General features: G+C 58.8%; 2 protein-coding genes across 4 annotated transcripts; one reads left to right on the top strand and one right to left on the bottom strand.

The window, feature by feature from the left end:
- Window positions 1–47: 47 nt before the first annotated feature.
- NLGN2 (neuroligin 2) lies at window positions 48–15,358 on the bottom strand. Of its 3 annotated transcripts, XM_081218754.1 has the most exons (9): window positions 15,281–15,358; window positions 14,402–14,980; window positions 11,300–11,999; window positions 7,767–7,817; window positions 5,468–5,617; window positions 5,109–5,294; window positions 4,794–4,986; window positions 3,832–4,428; window positions 48–3,030 (listed from the first exon to the last, which is right to left on the bottom strand). In XM_081218754.1, exons 3-9 carry the CDS (start codon window positions 11,754–11,756, stop codon window positions 2,154–2,156), a joined length of 2,511 nt encoding a protein of 836 aa, XP_081074880.1. In that variant the 5' UTR covers window positions 11,757–11,999; window positions 14,402–14,980; window positions 15,281–15,358; the 3' UTR covers window positions 48–2,153. The 3 variants fall into 3 exon arrangements, with proteins under 3 accessions (XP_081074880.1, XP_081074879.1, XP_081074881.1); XM_081218753.1 differs by lacking the exon at window positions 15,281–15,358 and having other exon boundaries at window positions 14,402–15,099; XM_081218755.1 differs by lacking the exon at window positions 15,281–15,358 and having other exon boundaries at window positions 11,300–11,432; window positions 14,402–15,099.
- Window positions 15,359–15,908: 550 nt separating this feature from the next.
- On the top strand, window positions 15,909–17,150 carry TMEM256 (transmembrane protein 256). Its single transcript, XM_081219806.1, has 4 exons — window positions 15,909–16,032; window positions 16,334–16,365; window positions 16,622–16,702; window positions 16,927–17,150. The coding sequence occupies exons 1-4, from the start codon at window positions 15,948–15,950 to the stop codon at window positions 17,068–17,070; spliced, it is 342 nt and encodes a 113-aa protein (XP_081075932.1). The 5' UTR covers window positions 15,909–15,947; the 3' UTR covers window positions 17,071–17,150.
- The last annotated feature ends 1,463 nt before the right edge of the window (window positions 17,151–18,613 follow it).

Genomic DNA, 18,613 nt, shown 5'->3' with positions numbered 1-18,613 from the left:
TCTTTAGAGCCCCACCCCTACCTCCCAACATAACAGCAGGCAAAACCAACAGTTAAACTTTTATATTTACAATATTCTCTTCATCTTTTGCCAGGTTTAAAAATGTGTACAGAGCCGCAAAGGGTTGGGGTGGGGACATGGGATTGTCAAGGAATTGTTCTGGGGACAGGGGCTGGGCATTGGAGTCCGTGGCTGAATCATGGGGTCCCCCAGCCCCCCTCCCATGCCCCAGTTTGGGGGGCATCTGTCTACAGGGTTCAGGGCCCAGGTCCCTAGCATTTAGAAGGCAGGGCTGTTTGGAAAGGAGCTAGACCAGGCAGGGGAAGGGGTGGGAAAAGAACTAACTTTCCGTGGGTGGAGGTGAGGGCAGAAGGGACAGTCAGGAGGCAAAGTTCTGGGGAGCCAAGACGAGGGATTCTGGATTTGGGTGTCAGTGGAAGACAGCACTCCACTCCCTATTCAAATTTGGCACTAATGAACCCACAAAATGCCAGCAGATGAGGATTGGCTCCTTCTCGGCTGGTGTCCCTTGAAACCCTTCCCGACATTGTTCTTTTCCCCAGAGGCCCAAACTGTTTCTCTTTGGGCAGTCACCTTACACATATCGTTTCAAATCAAATTCTTCCTGCTGGTGTCTGCCCAAGCGCCGTCCCCCACTGCCCCCTCCATCTGTTCCTCAGTACAGCGGACCCCGTTCTCTCCCCCAACCTGTCTGGGGAAGCCTTTCTCCCCTGCTCTCCTCCCCTCCCCCCTCCACTGCTCCTTTCCTTCAGCCCTGGCGGCCCAGGGGAGAGGGGGCAGGTCAAAGGAGGGGGTGGGCAGCTGAGGGGAGGGGAGAAGCTGGCTTGAGACCAGGAAGGGATGGCTTCAGAGGGGGACAGCGAAGGGGGGAGGGAAAACAGGGGCAGAGAAGGAGCGATGAGACATGGCGAGAAGAGGGACGCAGGCGGGACCCCTTTAGCTGCCACCTCCCCCTCTCCTGTATCCTACCTGCCCGGGCCCAGGGCTGAGGAATCCTTGGCACGTTTTGGGGGGTCTTCGCCCCTCAAACCCACCTCACCAGTTTGGCACGGATGAGCAACGGTCTGAGGACTGAGGGAAGAAGGGCTGCCCTCAGACCACGGTGAGGGCTTTGGTCAAACATGCACGGCCTCTGTGGGCGGCAGGTGCCACGCAGCCCCCCACCCCTTGAACTCTAGGGGAAGCAAGGGCAGAGCTTAGGGTCTGTTCGTCTCCTCAGGGTTTGTCCCTCCCCCTCAGCTTCCGTCAGTTTGAAGTCCTTTCACACCTGCTGTGTGAGAAGTTAAGTGCTGGGCCTGAGGCCCTAAGATGCAGGGAAGTGCTGGAGAGAAAGAGGCCGTCTGCATGGGAAAACATACATCCACATGCAAGAACATGTTTCCACTCAGAAATGCATCCTGGACCCAGGGGAAGACAAGTTCCCAGGCAGCACAGAGATGCAGGATCTCCTCCCTTCCCCGTGGCAGGGAATGTGTGTCTGTCATCTGTGGAAGGCGAGGCCTGCCGGGGGGAGACCGTACTTCACCTCACTTGTGCCACGGGGGATACACATGCTTCGCTGGGGCAGAAGGGCTGGGGGCAGGGCAGGGGGGCTGTGATTTCCTCGCTACTTCCCAGGCACCACCCCGCGTCGTCCGGTGGCCAAGGGTCGCTGTTTGTGAACACACCACTTCCAGGGTCTCCAGGGGGTGGGAGGAGGGAGGAGGTGGGAGAAGGCATGAGGGAACAGGATTCTGGGGCACAAATCCCCACAGAAATTCTTTGAGGGAGCCAACATGTGTCCAGGGCGGCAAAAAAAAACCTCACCCTGCACATGGGAAAACACACCCCCTCGTGAGAAAGCACACCTCCACGTGGGAAAATACTTCCACGTCTCCACACACCGAAGATGGGTGTCCAGACGACGGAGGGGAAAAAACACCCCCCCAGTTGTTCAAAGGCCCAGGTCCGGAGAAGAGAACGGGCCACTCCGCGCGGGAGAAGCACACACATCCCGGCGAGGAAATCCATGTCCACCTAAAGCTCCTCGACGTGTGACAGCTCCACACGACAAGCGCCTGTCGCCAAGTCCTCCTCCCTGCCTTCTGAGAGGGCCGGGAGGGCCGGGGAGGGGGGCCTCCCCGAGCCGCCCCCTATACCCGAGTAGTGGAGTGGGGATGGGGGAGCGTGTTGTTGTGGCTGGTAGCGGTGGGGGGAGGCGGGGGGAAGGGCCCAAAGGGATGGAGGGAGGGGGGCGGCGGGGGAGGGGGTGGCCCCAGGCCGCTGGGCAGCAGGGTCAGGGCCCCGGGGGCCAAGAGAGGCACATCGTCCGGCGCCCGGCGCAGGGCCAGGGTGTAGTCGGGCGGGCAGGCGGGGCGCAGGGCCTCCGCAGGGTCCGCCCCGACGCCCCCGCCCCGCTTCAGCTGCAGCGACACCAGCTCCTCCTCGGGTGGCAGCTCACGGCCGGCCGCAGGGAGCAGGGGGCCCCCGCCGCCAGGCACGCCGGAGCCCGAGCCGCCAGGGGGGCTGAGCCGCCTGCACCGCAGCTCCTGCCGCCGGTCCCGCTTGTAGTAGAGGGCGGCGAAGGCAAGGATGTTGAGGAAGAGGAGGGAGGCGCCCACGGCCACGGTGACGCTGAGCTCCGTGGAGTAGTCTCGGGAGTCCCCGGGGAAGCGGTCGTAGGCCCGGGGGCCCGGCTCGGGCTCGGGCTCGGGCGGCAGGGTGGCTGGAGGCGGCGGGCGGCGAGTGCCGGGGGCACCAGGGGGCGGGCGCGGTGGCCAGCGCGTGGCGTAGGGAGGGAGGCGCGTGGTGGTGGTGAAGAGCTCCGTGTGCAGGTTGTGCAGGTGCGGCACGAGCTCCAGCCAGAAGGCCACCTTGTTGGCGCGGTAGTTGTCGCGCACGCGCGGCTTCAAGCCGATGTGCAGGTACTGCTTCTCCTTGCTGTTGAACTTGCTCCACACCACCTCCTCGAAGCGGTTGGGCTTGGTGTGGATGAACTTGGTGTCCTGTGGCACCGGCTGGTTGGGGTCGCTGTGGACACAGGGGGGCAGGGAAAGGAGGAGTAAGGGTGAGGCTCCCATGAAAGGCGGGGGTGGGGGCGTGCTATGGGAGGAATGTGGAGAGAGACGGGCAGAGATGCAGAGAGCTGGGGAGACGGGAAGAAAGACAGAGACGGATACGAAGAGACAGAGAAACTGCCAGAGACGGACGGACAGACAGACAAATAGGGATGAAGCCAGACCGCCAGAGACAGTCTGAGATGAGGACAGAGGGGCAGAGAGGGCAGAGACAGACCACCAGTGACAGAGGCACAGTCTGAGACTGAATGAGCTAGAGACATATGGAAACAGAGACACAAAACGACATGAGAGACAGCCAGGGGGAAACCAGCGAGTACAGAGTAACCAGATCAAAGCAAGCAGAGATATCAAGAGATTTCAAGAGAGAGAGGCAGAGACAGCAACAGACAGACAGACACAGACCCTCACACACACTCAGATACACAGATGGGCGCACTCAAGACAGAGGGCCGAGCTCTGGGAGGAGAAGGAGAGAGCTGGGTGGGCAAGGGAGGGAAGGAGAGACAGACACGGAGCCAAAGGCACCAAGTGAGCCCGCCCCCCAGAAAAGACAGGGACCTCTCTGTCCAACTCTTCTGCGTCTCCAACACACACAGAGGAGCTGTCCGGCAGGTGTCTGAGTCGAGCAGGCAAGAGTGCCTCGATGGAGGAATGATGGCCGTGTGAAGGAGAGGGAGAGAAGGGACTGAGGGCGGAGGGGGGGTGTGCCCTGACCCGCAGGGATGCCCGACCCAGCCCCTCTGGCCCTCACCCAGTCTTGGCGAAGTTGGTCCAGTAGGTCATGACCACGGCGCTGAGCATGACATCATTCTTGGAGAAGTTGCAGGGGAAGAGGTCGGTGGCGCCCACCATGGGCACACCAAAGACATAGGGTAGCTCGTCCCCGTGCGCTGCATCTGCCCACTCGGGCCGGCCCTCAGCCTGGCAGTGGTGGTAGAAGGTGTAAAAGTAGACAGGGGACTGGTAGTCAGCGTGCAACTTGGCGGTGGCCACAGCCGGTGCCACCCACTGGTGGTCGGTAAAGAGCGCCAGCAGGGTCTTGCGCCGCATCTCGCCATTGTCCCTGTCGGCCCAGTCTGTGTACATAAACTTGATGGTCTCCCGCAGCACATCCTTGCCCTCCGGGTAGCCATACAGGTTGTCCACAAAGTTGGAGACGGTGAAGTCGAAGGCGCTGGCGGACACGCCGTCCTCGCTCTCCGCCGAGTCCTCCACGAACTTGAGGCCCTCTCCCTGGTTGACTCCGATGAGCATGTCGTAGTTGAGGAATTCTCCCTGCTGCATGAGGATCTCAGGGTCATCGGGGACTACGTCACCGTCCACCACGGGCCCAAAGGCGATATGGTAGCTGGGGAGAAGGGGTCAAGGTCGCATCACCTGTTCACTGGCCTCCTCTCAGCTCACAGCCTGCTGAGTCCTCTACTCAGAAGACCACTATCCCCTAGTTAAAACCTTCTGAGCCCTTCAGGGTACTTAGCCTCTCGGGAAGTCCTCCCTCAAGCACTTCATGGAGCCTCGTGCACACTGGCTCTGTTTAGGCACCTCTGCTTACGGAAGGCTTCTGGGAGAAGGCAGGGCCCTGGGAGGGCCTTGAAGCCCACCTCTTCTGGCTAAATGGAATGCCTGTGGCCTGCGGGTACCTCTCACCCTCAACCTCCTTGGAACCAACAAGGAGAATGGAGGCCTGGACCTGGCCCTCTCCCACCCCCATACCGGGCGGGCTGCACATCCTGGTCCACCAGCTCCCGAGAAGGCTTCCGGCGCAGACACTCCACGGCCTCGGCGCTGTCCTCCCGATCACAGCCCACCTTGGCCGCCAGCAGCCGCGTGTACTTGAGCGGCTGGTAGTTGACAGACCAGCTAGAAATGGCAGTGCCACTCTGGGCGATGGCCTTTTGGAACAGCCCTGGTGGGACAGGCAGGCTTTAGGCTGGGCTGTATCAGCCTGAGGGAGGAGAAGGGGGACCTGGTGGGGTCGGGGGTGTGAGAAAGGGGACAGGAGGGACAGGCTGAGGAGGTGGCTGGTACCTTCCGAATGGTGGGAGAGGATCAGAAGGTTGACACAGGAGGCCCCTGCCCCAGATCCGAAGATGGTGATGCGCTCGGGGTCGCCCCCAAAGTGGGCAATGTTCTCACTGAGCCAGCGCAGGGCCTGGATCTGGTCCAGGAGCCCATAGTTGCCTTTTGCAGCCTGGTCTCCAGTGCTGAGAAAACCTGGGGGTAGAGGAAGAAAGGGGGCTTCCTGGGGGTGTCACAGCACCCTTGCCCTCTTTCTGGGCAGCTCAGTCCAGCCCAGAAGCCATTCTGCTTCTGCTGGGTTTAGAGGAACCCTGCCGGCAGGCCCTCCTCCCAGACTCCAGCCCCTAGAGTTGGCTGCCCACCCTCACCGAGCACCCCAAGCCGGTAGTTGAGTGTGGCTACAATGACGTTGCCGTAGGCGGCCAGGACAGAGCCATCGAACATGTTCCCGGTGCCCTCCATGTAGGAGCCGCCATGCAGAAACAGCATCACCGGCTTCTTCCCGGAGTCCCGGATATCTGCGTGGGGAGGGGGCGGGTAGGTGGGCCGGGGGGTGGGGGACAAGGACACAGTCAGACCAGAAGCAGCACCGCCCAGCTCCCAGGCCTGCTGAGCTCCAGCCCAGAGCTCAGGGGACATGTCACTCCCATCCCTGGGGGGCAAGACCGGATTCCCCTCCCTCCCTCCCCAGCTAGCCCTGGCAGAAGATCCCTCCCCACCTCCTGCCGGTGTGCCCTACAGCACTTCTCCACATGCCTGGCAGACCTTCCAAGAAGCCTAGCAGAGGCAGGGCTGGGGGCTGGCTCTCCTCAGGGCATCTGCTGGACCCAGGGGAACCCCTCCCCACACACACACAGCAAATCTCCTTCCTGCTCCCAGGAAGAGCGAGCTCCCAAGGCTGCCACTAGAGCTAAAGATCCTGGGAGGGTCCTGGCGTTTCCTTCGACTCAGGCCGTGGGCCTCAGCTCCACATGGTAGCCTGGTCTGTGGGTGAGGGGGTGCCAGGCCCTAGGGTCCCTGGGGGCTTGGTCTCCTCCCCGCCCTAATTCCTTTCTAGGTCACCTCCCCAGTTACCATGACAACCCCCAGCCTAATTACTGTGGCAGGAGGCAGCAGGGTGGGAAAGAGCCTGCTTAATGAAGCCAGGGTGCAGCTCTAGTCTCGGACCCCCCAAACTGGCCTAAGTCCTGAGTTCTGGACCCTTCTCTTGCCATGTCCCCAAAGGATCCCATGATCACTCCCATATGTAGAAGGCCCCTTGAGGCACTACAGACTGGACTGAGGGGTAACTAATTCCGGAAGAGGGTGGGAGTCTGAGAGGGCTTGCCAGGGTCCCTGCCCCTGCAGCTCCTTCACGATGCAGCCACAGTGCCTGTGCTGGCGTCACCCCTGGCCTCCAGGCCCTCCTCTTTCTTGACACCTGCAGTCTCTGACCAGCCTGGGCACTGGGGCAAATAAGATCCAGGCCTGGGGTGACGCCAGCACAGCTGGTCCCCAGTGCCTCTGCCCGCCTCCCTCATGCCGCTAGAAACTTCCCTCCTGGCAGAAGGTCAACCAACAGGTCACTGAGACACTCCCCTCCACACCCCCACAGACAGCTTCCTGCCTCCTGTCTCTTAGGACCTTCTATGACACCTCCTTCCACCTGACTTTGGCCAGGAGCTACTAGGTGGGCAGTGCCCTCTCTGTGTCCTCCCCCGATCCTATTCTTCCCTTTGTTCCTGAACCTCCAGTGGCCTTCCAACAGCTCAGGCTGGTCTCCTTTCCTCTGAGGTCCTGTCCTAAATGTCCTTACTCCTCCCCGCTCCTCCCCACCCAGCACCTCCACTCCCAGCGAGGGGGGAGGGGGAGTCAGAAAGGGGAGGAGCAGGAAGGGGGGGCTGGGGCGACAAGAATTCAAAACCAACAACAAAAAACAGGATCAAGAAAGAAGAAAGAAAGAAAAAACAACAACCAAAAAACAAGAAGCTCTCGGGGCAGATTCAACAAGAAAAGAAAAAAAAAACCCAAAAAAACAAGAAACCAAAAAGATCCGTTTTTGGAAAAAAAGAAAAAAAGAAAAAAGTTCTTTGCACTTTTTCAAAATTTTGTGGTGAAACTTCAAGATATTGGGCCCTGTTTTCAAAAAATGTCCAAATTCTTTAATTTGCTTCAAATGTGCGTTTTCTGCATCGGACAGGCTTTTTTTTTTGGAAACTGTAGCAGGTTTCTGCTGTTTCGATTGTGTCATCAATTTGCCAACTTAAATTTGTTTTTTTCAAGTGTTATTTTGCTCCAAATTAAAATTGTTTTTTCAAATGTTATATTTCGCAAGTTTCAAAATAGTCCAAATGTCTGTCAAACTAAACATTTTATCCAATTCTTTGGTGGTTTTTGGTTTTTGTTTTTTTTCTGACATTCCAATTTCTTTTTGCACTTTATTTTCACCATGTTTAAGCTTTTCTTGCCGGTTTTCTAGTGGGTCCAACATTGTTCAAATTTCGTTTGAAGTTTTCATAATTCTTTTTTCCAATTATTACAAATTTTTCTTTTCTTTTCTTTTTCATTTTTAGTTGGGAAAACGACTGAGGGGCCTTGAGGGCTGTGAGGGCATTTAGTTAGGGGCAGGGCCGAGAACGTCCTCTTATCAGCAACCACATGCAGCAGCGGATTTTTAATTAAATCTACCTGTGTCTGGCGGATTGAGCGTCGCCTCGTCACGTTTTTTTGTGAGCGGACCTAAGACCGGGAACACAAAACAGAGAAAAAAGGACAATTTTGTGGGGAAAGATGGGGGTCGAGGGGAGGTGGTGGATGGGGAGGGGAGGAGAGAAAGCAGAAAAGGGGAGGGTGAGGGGCAGAAAAAATAAGCCAAAAAAAGCAAAATTTGTTTGCAAGAAAAAGAAACCAAGAAAAGAGAAAAACGTTTCTACAACCCAAATTTTGTTCCCCTCCCCAGAAAAAGTCATGCCCCAAAGAAAAGGCTGGTTTTGGGGGGGTGGGGTGCCTGAGTGGGCTGAGCCCTGTCTTAAGACATATTGATTTGGCTGGAAAGGATTTGGCTTGTCCAAGTGTTTGCTAATTGCTGGAAATGAAACGGTGTTAGAGGTGGGGTGGGTGGGAGGGGAGGGGAAGCCAACCAGGGAGCCTGGGAGCCCAAGGCCAGCTGTGTCCCGCCCGGGGAGGGGCGCCACCACTCACGCAGGCCCTCTTCAGGACCAGCCAAGCACCTGACCACTCCCCCAGGCTGTAGAGAGGAGGGGTTCCAGCAGAAAGGACTCTGCTTCCCTCTGGACCGATCTGGAGGGCAGAGGGTAGGATGGGGTTGGGGCAGCCCGTCCCCACAGCTCACAGCCCCTGGAAGCCCTCAGCTCTCCACTGGCCGGCGGTGAGGAGGTCAGCGAGGGATGCCTGCCCACCTCCCAGCCTCTCACCAGCCAGCATTTCTCTTCCATCTGCACTCACAAGCCTGACTTCTCACCCCATCTCCCTACTGTGGGGTGAAGCAGGGAAAGGGGTCATCAGGTCTTGCCCTCCACTCCACCTCTTCCCTCTGACCCCCCTCCCCAACCTCATCCCTTACCCAGGCCTGCTCTCCTCCCCCACAGATGGTAAACTCCCCACCAGGGGTGCCAGCCCCCCACCAACCCCTGCTCTAATGCCAAAAGCCCCCCTCCCCAATTGGGGGTTCAGTCCACAAATAGGGAATAGGAAACACAGTGCCCTGAGCCAGCCCGACACATAAGGTGCCAGGAGGTGCAGGGAGGCACAAAGTGTGCCCCGTCAAGGAAAGGCCCCAGACTGGGCTCAGAGTTTGGCTCTAGGCTTCTTTCAGATTGGGGGATTAGTCAAGGGAGAGCTGGAACCCAGAGGCCTGAGGGGTTCCCCCAGGCTGATCAATTTCTCCTCAGTGACCTGGGGACCAGCATGCAAAGGGATAGGTCAGTAAGGCTGAGGTCAGCCTCTGCAAGGTTTCTCCCAACTGGTGGTGATGGCCCCAAGGGGACCCATTAGGATCAGGGCCTGTTCTTCTCTGACAGGATAAGGATGGGGATGGGGATGAAGTCAGCAGGGCATGTGTGCGCGTGAGAATATTATGTGTGCGGCTGTGTGAGCATGTATGAGTGTGTGTGTGTGTGTGCCTGAGTCAACCTCTTGCTCTCAGAGCTGGTGTGAAGACTCAGTGAGATCACCTCAATGTGTCAGGCCCCAAGCAGGTCTGCAATAAGCGACGGTTAAAAATACAGAAGGTGTGGGCATGGGTGGGGTGGGGGCAGGGTGGGCAATTTGTATGGAGGTGTTGGGGTGGAGAGTCCATTAGTGGGAAGCGCTGGGTGAATGTTTCACATGAGGGGTGACGAGACAATAGCCCACTGAGCGGGGCGTTGCAGGTGGGACAGCTTTCTACCCGAAGATGTGGGTGGAAAGTCCACGAGTGGAGAGCATTGAGATGGGTGGCCTATTGGAGGCACTAGGGTGAATAATTCACTGGTAGGAGGGCGCTGGGGTAGGTGGTCCATGAGAGGGCAAGGGAAGGTAGAGTGGATGGCTCTGAGGCAGAGGGTGTTGGGATGTTGGGGAGGATGTGTGGACTGTATTAGGGTAAGTGGCCTATCAGAGTGCTTGGAATCTGAATAGGATTGGAGTAGAAACTTCTGTGCATTGTGTGTATGGGTGGCTAGGAGGCGTGGCTTATACAGGGAGGGGTAGTGATGGTGTTGAGGTGCATGGGGTGTTCTGTGATTGGCTTGTCCTCTGGGTGCAGGGAGCGAGGTGTTGGAGTACTTGATCTGTGAGTAGGTGTAGGGTTGCCACCTGTGCCGTCACAGCCTGAGGTAGGACACTGATGACCTCTAGGCAGGAGCTGGGGTAAGCAATGTCTGAGAGGTGTTGAGAACGTAGGGGACTGTGGTGTGAATAGCCTGTTGGAGCACATGGTCCAGCTGCAGGGTTACTGGGGTCAAGGTCTGCGTATGGGTGTTACTAGGGCACATGATCTACACCCAGAGATACTGGGGAGCACAGGTCTATGTGGGTGACAGGGTACACAATTCCAGAGAAGTGTTGGCGTCCGTGCTGTGTGAAGGTGCTGGGAATTTTGATAAGTGGGATTCCAGAGCACAAGGTCAGTGTGCCGGTCGGTTGGGTACCTGACCTGAGTGTTGAGCATTTGAAATTCCTGGTCTTGTAGTGGGACTTGAGTTCATGATGTGTGGGTGTTGGGTGTGTAGGGTGTACAGTGGGGTTCCTGGGTACCAAGACTATATGTAAAGTTGTTGGAAAATGGCCTGTGGCGGGTGTTATCAGAGTGGATGGTCTGTGTGTGTGTCGGGTGTTTTGGAGTGGTGACACGGGGAGTAGGAAGGATAACGTGGGGGTTCTTTGTGAGGATGGTCTGTCAGGGGGCTGCAGGCCTGCTGATTACCCTCTGCCATGGGCTGCTGGAAGGTACTGACACTGGTTGGTCTCGATGTGCTGAAGGGTGGCTGCGGGGGAACTGTCCGGTGGGAAACTGCTGCTGGGGCCTATGAGCACTGCTGTAGTGAACTAGAGAGTTCAAGAAGAGCCAGCTCGGAGGAGCCCCCGGGAAGGTGTTCTGTTGGGGATATGGGCGGGCTGTGCTGTGAGTGGAGGGGCCCTTGGCAAGGAGCTTCCCTGATCCTTCGGGAGTGTACAGCGATCAGGGGACGGAGCATCCTGGGGAAGAGGCACTCGGCTCAGGTGAGGGGCCCTGCATGTGACAGAAGGACGTCTGGGGAGAAGGAGGAGTCTTTGCTGTCCTTGAGGTGGAGGTGTAGCTCAAGTGGGTAGTGGCTGGGGACAAGCCCAGGCCTGGACGCAGGAGATGGGGCAGAGCTGGAGTGGCTGTCCAGGCAGCTGATGATGGATGCCTCCACCACCTGATCGCCCTCAGTGTCCCCTCTGTGTGTGCCTCTGTGGGCAGGGGGTGGTTAGGCCCAGCCTAGTGCCTGCTGCCCCCGCCATCGGCTCTCTGGGCGCACAAAGAGCTTCTGGGCTGACTGTGGGATTTGTTCCTGGGACTGCCTGGCAGGGACCCGTACCACCCTGGGAGGGCATGCAGAGCCCGCAGGGACGCACTGCCCATCACGGCCCCGGCGAAGGCCCAGCTCCCGGCCCGGGGTCTGCCGGCGCCTGAGGGTGTGCATGGATGTCTGTGGGCTGTGTCCACCGGGGGCCCGGCCCGGTGCCCGCGCTCTTACCGTCCTCGGTGGGCACGTAGAGGTTGAGGTACAGGCAGTCCTCGCTCTGGTTCTGCACGTAGGTGGCGGCCGCCTCCAGGTTGTCGGTGAACCACACGGGTAGCATGATGGCGGGCAGCGCCCCGTGCAGGTTCTGCGGGCAGGCGGGCGGCAGGGTGGTGGCGTTGCGCACGCCGGGCCACGAGGCGGGGGCCTCGGGCGGCTGGAAGCGGCGGGCGCCCAGGGGTGGCGTGGCGTAGGGCACGCCCAGGAACTGCACGACCGGGCCCAGGATCTCGTTGTTGAGCTCGCGCCGCACGCCGCGCACTCGCCCGTAGGCCGTGTTCACCACTGGGAAGCGCTCCTCCCCGAGGCTGCCGAGACCCAGGCCCGGGCCGCCCGGGGCGCCGCCGCCGGGACCCCCTCCCCCACGCTGAGCCCCCGCCAGCCCCACCAGACACAGCGCCAGGAGCCACATGCTGATCGGGGGACCCCCCCTCCCTCCCCGGGACCCCCCCCCTCGGAGAGAGAGAGAAGGGGGGAGAGGGAGGGAGGCCCCCCTCGCCCCAGGAGGGAGGAGGGGGCGGGGGAAAGGGAGGGAGGAGGGGGGTGGGGAGGGACCTGGGTTAGACGGGACAGAGAAGGGGTCTGTTCCTCTCCATGGAGGGGGCGAGGGGTGGGGAAGGGGAAGGAAGTGGGAGAAGGTGAAGGCAGGCCCGACCTGCGGGGAGGAGGGACGGACAGACAGACGGACGGACAGAAAAATACAGAGAAGAGGTGCAAGAAGGGAAGGGAAATTGGACGGGGCGGACAGACAGGAATGGGGAAACAGAAGAGACAGGTGGTTAGTGACTCAGAATTCAGAACAAGTTGTCCCCCGCCTTCCATCCTCTGGCCCCTTGACACCCCCCCCACCCCAGCCACCCCCTCCCCTCAGCAGGGACCCAGATAGAAAAGTCTGAGGCTGGGGTGAGGTCCAGATGTGTTAAATGTCTAGGACTGCCAGAGGGGAAGGAGGGTCAGCTCCCCAGACCCAGTACTTCCCCTTCCAGCTGTTTATCCCTCCCAGGCATGTTCTCCTCAGGGACTCAGGAGTCCCAGTTCCCACCTCCCTGGGAGGGATGAGATAGACAAGGAAGAGAAAATAAAAATACCAAGTCATTAATTAGCAGGAAGTGGTGGGTTTGTTTATACGTGTTAATCACTCCTGAGCTGTAATTTCATGGCACTGAACTCCCACCCCAGGCCAGACTTAGGTCTTTCTTGGGACTGCACAAGCCCAGCACCTTATCCTCCCTTCAACATCTCATTCTAGAAGGATTTGTGTAGTGGGGGAGACCCCTGCACCCCAGGCCCTCTCCATTTCTCCCCTCAGAAGGTAAGGTGCCTTGAGGCAGGGGCTAGACAGGGAGGGGAGGCTGGAGGGGCAAATCCGGGGACAGGTGCGTGATTCTGCAGCCGGTTGCTGGGCGACAGGATGCTGCCCCGCAATGCTACCTCGGCAACGGGCTGCAGCTTTAACCCTGGAGTGGGGGTGGGGGGTTTCTGGAGGAAGATGGGAAGGGGCTGGGTTGGTTATGGGGTCCATTCAGGGCATGAGGAGGAGAGCAGAGGCATGAGTCAGAATGCTAGAGTTTCCCCCAGCCTTCGCATAGAGGGAGAAGTATATATGTTGAGGGGATCTGGAGACTAGGGGCCTAGAGAACCCTAAAAGAGCTGCCTCTTGCCCCTTGTTGGCCAGTCAGAACTAGCCCTAGTGACCAGGCCTCTGGCTGGGGAGAAGGGGTGCTGAGGTGGCTTTAGGGGGAATCAGATGCACCCACCAATGGCTCCCCTCCCACAGTCTTGAACAGCCTTGAACCCCAGACACCTCTTCTTCCATGCATGGCATTTTGACCCATGCCCTGGGGACAAACCTTGGCCTCTTCTCATCCCATCCCAGCTATTCACCTCCCCTTCCCCTTGCCAGCCCCCACAGTTGCTGCCTTGATGCCTGGGTGCTCAGGGCAGCAGGAGCAGGACAAGGGAACAGATCGGACTGAAGGGGCAGACACCCAGGTCATCTCAGCAAGCCCCCCCGCCCCCCCCCCCAGCCGCCAGAGCTGTTTGCTGACGCGGGGTTTTCAGAGCCAGGCACCAGCCCGCGGTTGGCTCTCTGCAGGTGTCAATTTATTCCAGAGATGAGGACACAGGAATCCTTACCACACACACCCAGTCATGCCCTCCCTTCTTCAGGTCCTCTTAAGCTCCTGTTCCCCTATCACCTGGAGGGGGCTTGGGGCTGGCTCCTCCAGGTTCTCCTCTGCCTATGCCAGGCTGGACTCTGCTTCCATGGCCTGCCGCCCCTCCCCCACCCGCCCCCTCCGCCTCCCGCGAACAAGGTCTGCCTCTGTCACCCCCCTCCCTTAAGGTACTTTGGGCCCCTGGCCTCCTCCCTGCCAGCTTCTCTCCCTTCTTCCCTCCCACTGGAGCCCTCCCCCCCCATCTCTCTCCTCTCCATAGCGCTCCCTCAGAGCATCTTTCCACGGCCTCTTCCAGCTTGCTCCAGCTCTTGCCTTCAGTCTCTCGCCCTCAGTCTTCTTTCATCTCTCTCTCTTCTAAACCTCCCTCTTTGGTGCTTCTCATTTTTCTGTCTCCTTCAAATCCCTTCCCCAGATTTCTCTCTCTCTTTCCCTATTTCTGTCTCCCCCATTTTCTCTCCCCTGCTCTCCTCATCTCTGTCTGCCACATCTTGCCCCCCCCATCCCTCTGCCTTATTCGCTCCATTCCTGCCCAGGCCTGACTCCCCCGGTCGGAGAGAGTTGAGGGACGGGGGCTCAGGCCATAGGCCCCCCCCCTTCTTCCTGCAGTGGGGAAAATGGCTTGGCCGGGAAGGGGAGAAGGAGGGGGAGGGGGAGATGGGAACACACGGGGTCTGTGGGCCCATTCAAAGGATCATTCATGGGCTGGAGAGAGGCAGAGACAAAGAGACCGAGACGCAGAGACACGGCGAGAGCATCCCTAGGCGGAGACACGCAGACAGAGCAGGCTGGGGGAAACCAGGCGCAGGGAGAGAGATGGGGAGAGGGAGACCCCAATGGACCGCCACGCAGCCCCCTCCACCCGGCCCGGCTTAGCTCCTACCTGGCTCAGCCCTGGGGCCGTGGTGCCTCCATCCAGGGCTCTGAGTAGGGGGCGGACGGGCTTCGGGAGGGGGGCGGCGGCCTCTGAGCCCCCGCGGCCCCGCAGGCCCAGCCCCCGCCCGCAGCGCCTCACCCGGCGGGGGAGGGAGATCGCCCCAGCCCCCGGGGGCGGGGCCGGGATCCAGTCGATCCCCGGGGAAAGGAGAGGTAGGGGATGGGGTCAGGAGGAGCCCAAGAACAGGGAACCCCGCAGTGGGGACGGCGGAGGGAGGAGGAGGCAACGGGACAGGGCTGGATTGGGGATCCACTGGCTCCGTGGGCTGGCTTCGAGGGACCAGAAGGCGGTACAGGCGGAGGATCCTGAGGGATCGGGTACGGGAGGAGGAGTCCACGGCAATCCCCAGGGGGCCAAAACCCGGGAGCGCAGGATCCGCGGTGCAGGGGCAGGGATCCAGCCGGAATCCTCAGGGAGGGGGAGGGATCTAGTCGATCCCGAGGGCGGGCGGGAGGGGGAGGTCCGGGGAGTCAGAGGAGGGCGGGAGCCGAGTCTGGAGCCCCGGGGCGGGGGTCGGCACAGATCCTAGGAGGGAAAGCGGAGGTAAGGGGTAGGCTTCGGGGAATGCTCAGCAGCCGGGAGGCCCGGACTCCTGGCCCCGCGCGCCAGGGCCCGCCCGCCCCGCGTCCATCCCAGCCAGAGAGTGATGATCCACCGGCTGAGCAGCCGCAGCAGCCCCGCGCGTCACCGCGCGGCCGCCTCCCCCGCCCCCTGCCGAGAGAGCGGCGCACACCCCTCGCTCGCACCCGCCTGCCCGCCTGCCCGCCCGCCCTCCAGAGTGTGGGGGGGATTGGAGAAGGTGGAAGGGGACGGGAGTGGACAGACCGACGGATGGATGAAGCAGGCCAGCAGGGCAGGGTGGAGACACCCCCCTCCACACCGTTATCTCCCACCCTCCGGGTTCTCGCAGTTAGTGCGGGGGGGTGGGGAAGGAGGGGGTGAACTCTAAGGGGCAGGGCATCATATGAAGGCGGAGCCTTCGGTTCTGGAGGAGGGGCCATTTGGGTAGTGGGCGGGGTTTAACGGTGGTGGGTGGGGCTTCGCTATCCGTGGGGCCGCCTCTTTTTGGGAGTGGGTCTGGTTTAAAGCTAAAAAGGAGGAGCTTGTGGGGAAAGGGGCAGAACTTTGCAAGGGGACCGGGATCTTTGGAAATTGGCCGGAGGTGGTGGGGGGGGCGAGGTGTTAAAAGAGGCTACCAACTTGGAAAGTGGGCCAATCCGTGACGCAAATCCTCTAGTCCCGCCCCCCCAACCCCGCCTCCACTGCTCCGCTCTTCCGCTCCTAATTGGTTCTGGTTTCTCCGCCCGCCAGAAGTCTTCGCCACTCAACAGAGATTTTACAAAGGCCCAAATACCCGGGTGAGGACCTGGACGCTGAAATGAACACGGCCCGGATTGGGCACCTGTGGACCTTATTTGCATGGGAGATCGGGATTGGTTGGCCTCTTGGGTGGCCCGGGCGGTGTTCGTCCGGCGCCTGACAGTCCACTGCCATGGCTGGGCCGGGGGCTGCTTTCCGCCGCCTGGGCGCCTTGTCCGGAGCTGGAGCCTTAGGCTTGGCCTCCTACGGGGCGCACGGTCAGGAGGCTGGGGATGGAGCTGGGATTGTGTTGGGGGCGATCTTTAGGGTCTGGTGCAGAGGCGGAGTCTATGGGAAGTGTCGGCCCTCCCATCGACCAGACGACCCGCGGATCCCTAAACCTTTTAAAGTCCCTCAGCCCGGCCCAGTTGGTTCCCAGAACTGCCCAATGCGTGTTTCCACCAATTAGAAGCCTACTGGGGGCGCCCTTTCTCGCCTGCGTCCACCTGGGTCCCCCTGGGAGTGGGGGCAGTCGAGGTTGGCGCTAGGACTGGTAACCTTTGCTTCTCCTTTCCACAGGAGCCCAGTTTCCGGATGCCTACGGGAAGGAGGTGAAGTAACTGCCCTGGGGCTCCTCGGCTTCGGGGCCTATGAGGGCACAAAGTCTGGGGTCCCTGAGGGAAGTAGGGGAGGGACGGGGCACGGGTCTTTGTAGCGGCAAGGGATGCAACTCTTGAGGCCTGGGTGCCTGAGGGAGGGTCAAGCTGGGACTTGAGAGGTGGGGTTGGAGGACGAACTCTTGTCCGTTGTGTCCCCCCGGGATCCTGCGTTGCTTAGGAAGTCCCCCCATTTCTCCTTTTCTTACAGCTCTTTGACAAGACCAACAAACACCACTTCTTACACAGCCTGGCCCTGTTAGGGGTGCCCCTGTGCAGAAAGCCCCTCTGGGTAATTCCTCCCACCCCTAACCCTGACCAAGCCCCACCCACTCCCTCTAGCCTGCCCTGTTCTTTTTTTTTTTTTTCTGCTTTATAACAAATTTAATCAGTTATACATATGTTCCCATATCCCTCCCTTTGCGTCTCCCTCCCACCCTCCCTATCCCACCCCTCCAGGCGGTCTAGCCTGCCCTGTTCTTAACTGGCCTGCATTCCGCCTTGTATCTCCTTCAGGCCGGGTTACTGCTAGCTTCTGGAACTACCTTATTCTGCACCACGTTTTACTACCAGGCTCTGAGTGGAGACCCCAGCGTCCAGACTTTGGCCCCTGTGGGAGGGAGCCTGCTACTCTTGGGCTGGCTTGCCTTGGCTCTTTGAGCTTCCTTGTGTTTAATTTCTGGGTACTTCTTTTTAAAGTGGAGCACGGAGGGGATTAAAAGAGAAAGGCAAATAAAGAACTTTGGAGTCTTTGTTCATCTTAACCTCTTAAAGGAGGAAGGGTAGGGATTGTCAACCTTTGAACTCCTTCCCTTTCGTAAGACCGAATCAGCGAGACTTGGGCCTGGGTGGAGAGTCAGGGTTCACTTCAAGTTAACTTGTTATGAGGTTCTTAAACTGGTAGACATTAGAGTCATAAAGAATGCTTGAAATAATGCAGATTCTTACCAAAGCCCTCTTCAGGGCCTGGCAATCTGTATTCTAATAAGCTCATCTTGTGGTTCTGATGCTCACTAGCGTTAATACTAGATTCCTGTAGGGTAGTGGGTTTTTAATTTTTTATTGGAGTGTGGTTGCTTTACAATGTTGTGTTAGCCTCCACTGCACAACAAAATGAATGAGCCATACACATACAGAGATCCCCTCCCTTTTGGACTTCCCTCCCATTTAGGTTACCACGGTGCATTAGGTAGCGTTCCCTGTGCTCTACAGTATGTTCCCATCAGTTGTCTATTTTATACATAGTATCAATAATGTATATGTGTCCATCCCAGTCTCCCAATTCCTCCCACCCCACCCCTTTCCCCCTTGGTATCTGGGTAGACGGTTTTTTGAGCAGCCCCTTACTCTAGAAGTCAGGGTTAAGGCAAGGCGGGATGAGGTGTCATTAGTTACAAAATACTTTGGGGTTCAAAGCAGGGACAGAACATCATGTATTGGGGGTCAGAAAATGCTTCACAGTGCTTGAGATGATTTTTTTTTTTTTTTTTTTTTTTTTTTTTTTGCGGTACACGGGCCTCTCACTGTTGTGGCCTCTCCCGTTGCGGGGCACAGGCTCCGGACGCGCAGGCTCAGCGGCCATGGCTCACGGGCTCAGCCACTCTGCGGCATGTGGGATCTTCCCAGACCAGGGGCACGAACCCGTGTCCCCTGCATCGGCAGGCGGACTCTCAACCACTGCGCCACCAGGGAAGCCCTGAGATGATTCTTAAAAGAGCTCTGTTGTGTGGCTGAAACAGTGAACAAAGAGACAGGTGGGAGGGGAGGGGTATGGGGCCACCTGAGTCCTCGGTGTGGGATGAGTTTCTGACTTAGGCAGGAGAGGAATGAGAAAAGGTGGCAAGGTGGGCTGGAGTAGCACCTACAGCAGAGAACTGGAGGATATTTAGTGGGCAATTTTTATTAAACCAGTGCTCATCAAGTGTTGGTCACATGTCAGACAGACACGTTACAAGGAAATTGAACCGTGCACGAGACAGACACCATGTTTCCCTCATGGGGTTTCCCATCTGGTACAGGAAACAGACCTTAAACAACTAAACACAAGTATATCACTGTGAGGTATACCATGTGCTTGAAAGGAAAGAACAGGGGGGCTGGAACAATGGGGCAGTGGAGGGTGTGCCCCTTTAGATGGGAAGGCCTCGCAGAGGAGGTCCTGTTGAAGCTGGAACTAACCATGCGCAGAGTGGAGGGGAAGTGT

This window comes from Mesoplodon bidens (assembly GCF_964165515.1).
Source record: "Mesoplodon bidens genome assembly, chromosome: 19".
In the NCBI taxonomy this organism is placed as follows: Eukaryota; Metazoa; Chordata; class Mammalia; order Artiodactyla; family Ziphiidae; genus Mesoplodon; species Mesoplodon bidens.
This window is presented reverse-complemented; position numbering and strand designations above follow the sequence as displayed.

What these genes read in the sequence shown, in the direction of transcription:
- NLGN2 (XM_081218754.1), bottom strand. Translation starts at nt 11,756, where the DNA reads ATGTGGCTCCTGGCGCTGTGTCTGGTGGGGCTGGCGGGGGCTCAGCGT. An exon ending in CTACGTGCCCACCGAGGACG is followed by an intron (nt 7,818 to 11,299) that starts GTAAGAGCGCGG and finishes TCCCGGTCTTAG; the next exon opens with GTCCGCTCACAAAAAAACGT. An exon ending in CCTCTCCCACCATTCGGAAG is followed by an intron (nt 4,987 to 5,108) that starts GTACCAGCCACC and finishes CTGTCCCACCAG; the next exon opens with GGCTGTTCCAAAAGGCCATC.
- TMEM256 (XM_081219806.1), top strand. Translation starts at nt 15,948, where the DNA reads ATGGCTGGGCCGGGGGCTGCTTTCCGCCGCCTGGGCGCCTTGTCCGGA. An exon ending in GGCCTCCTACGGGGCGCACG is followed by an intron (nt 16,033 to 16,333) that starts GTCAGGAGGCTG and finishes TCCTTTCCACAG; the next exon opens with GAGCCCAGTTTCCGGATGCC. An exon ending in TGTGCAGAAAGCCCCTCTGG is followed by an intron (nt 16,703 to 16,926) that starts GTAATTCCTCCC and finishes TATCTCCTTCAG; the next exon opens with GCCGGGTTACTGCTAGCTTC.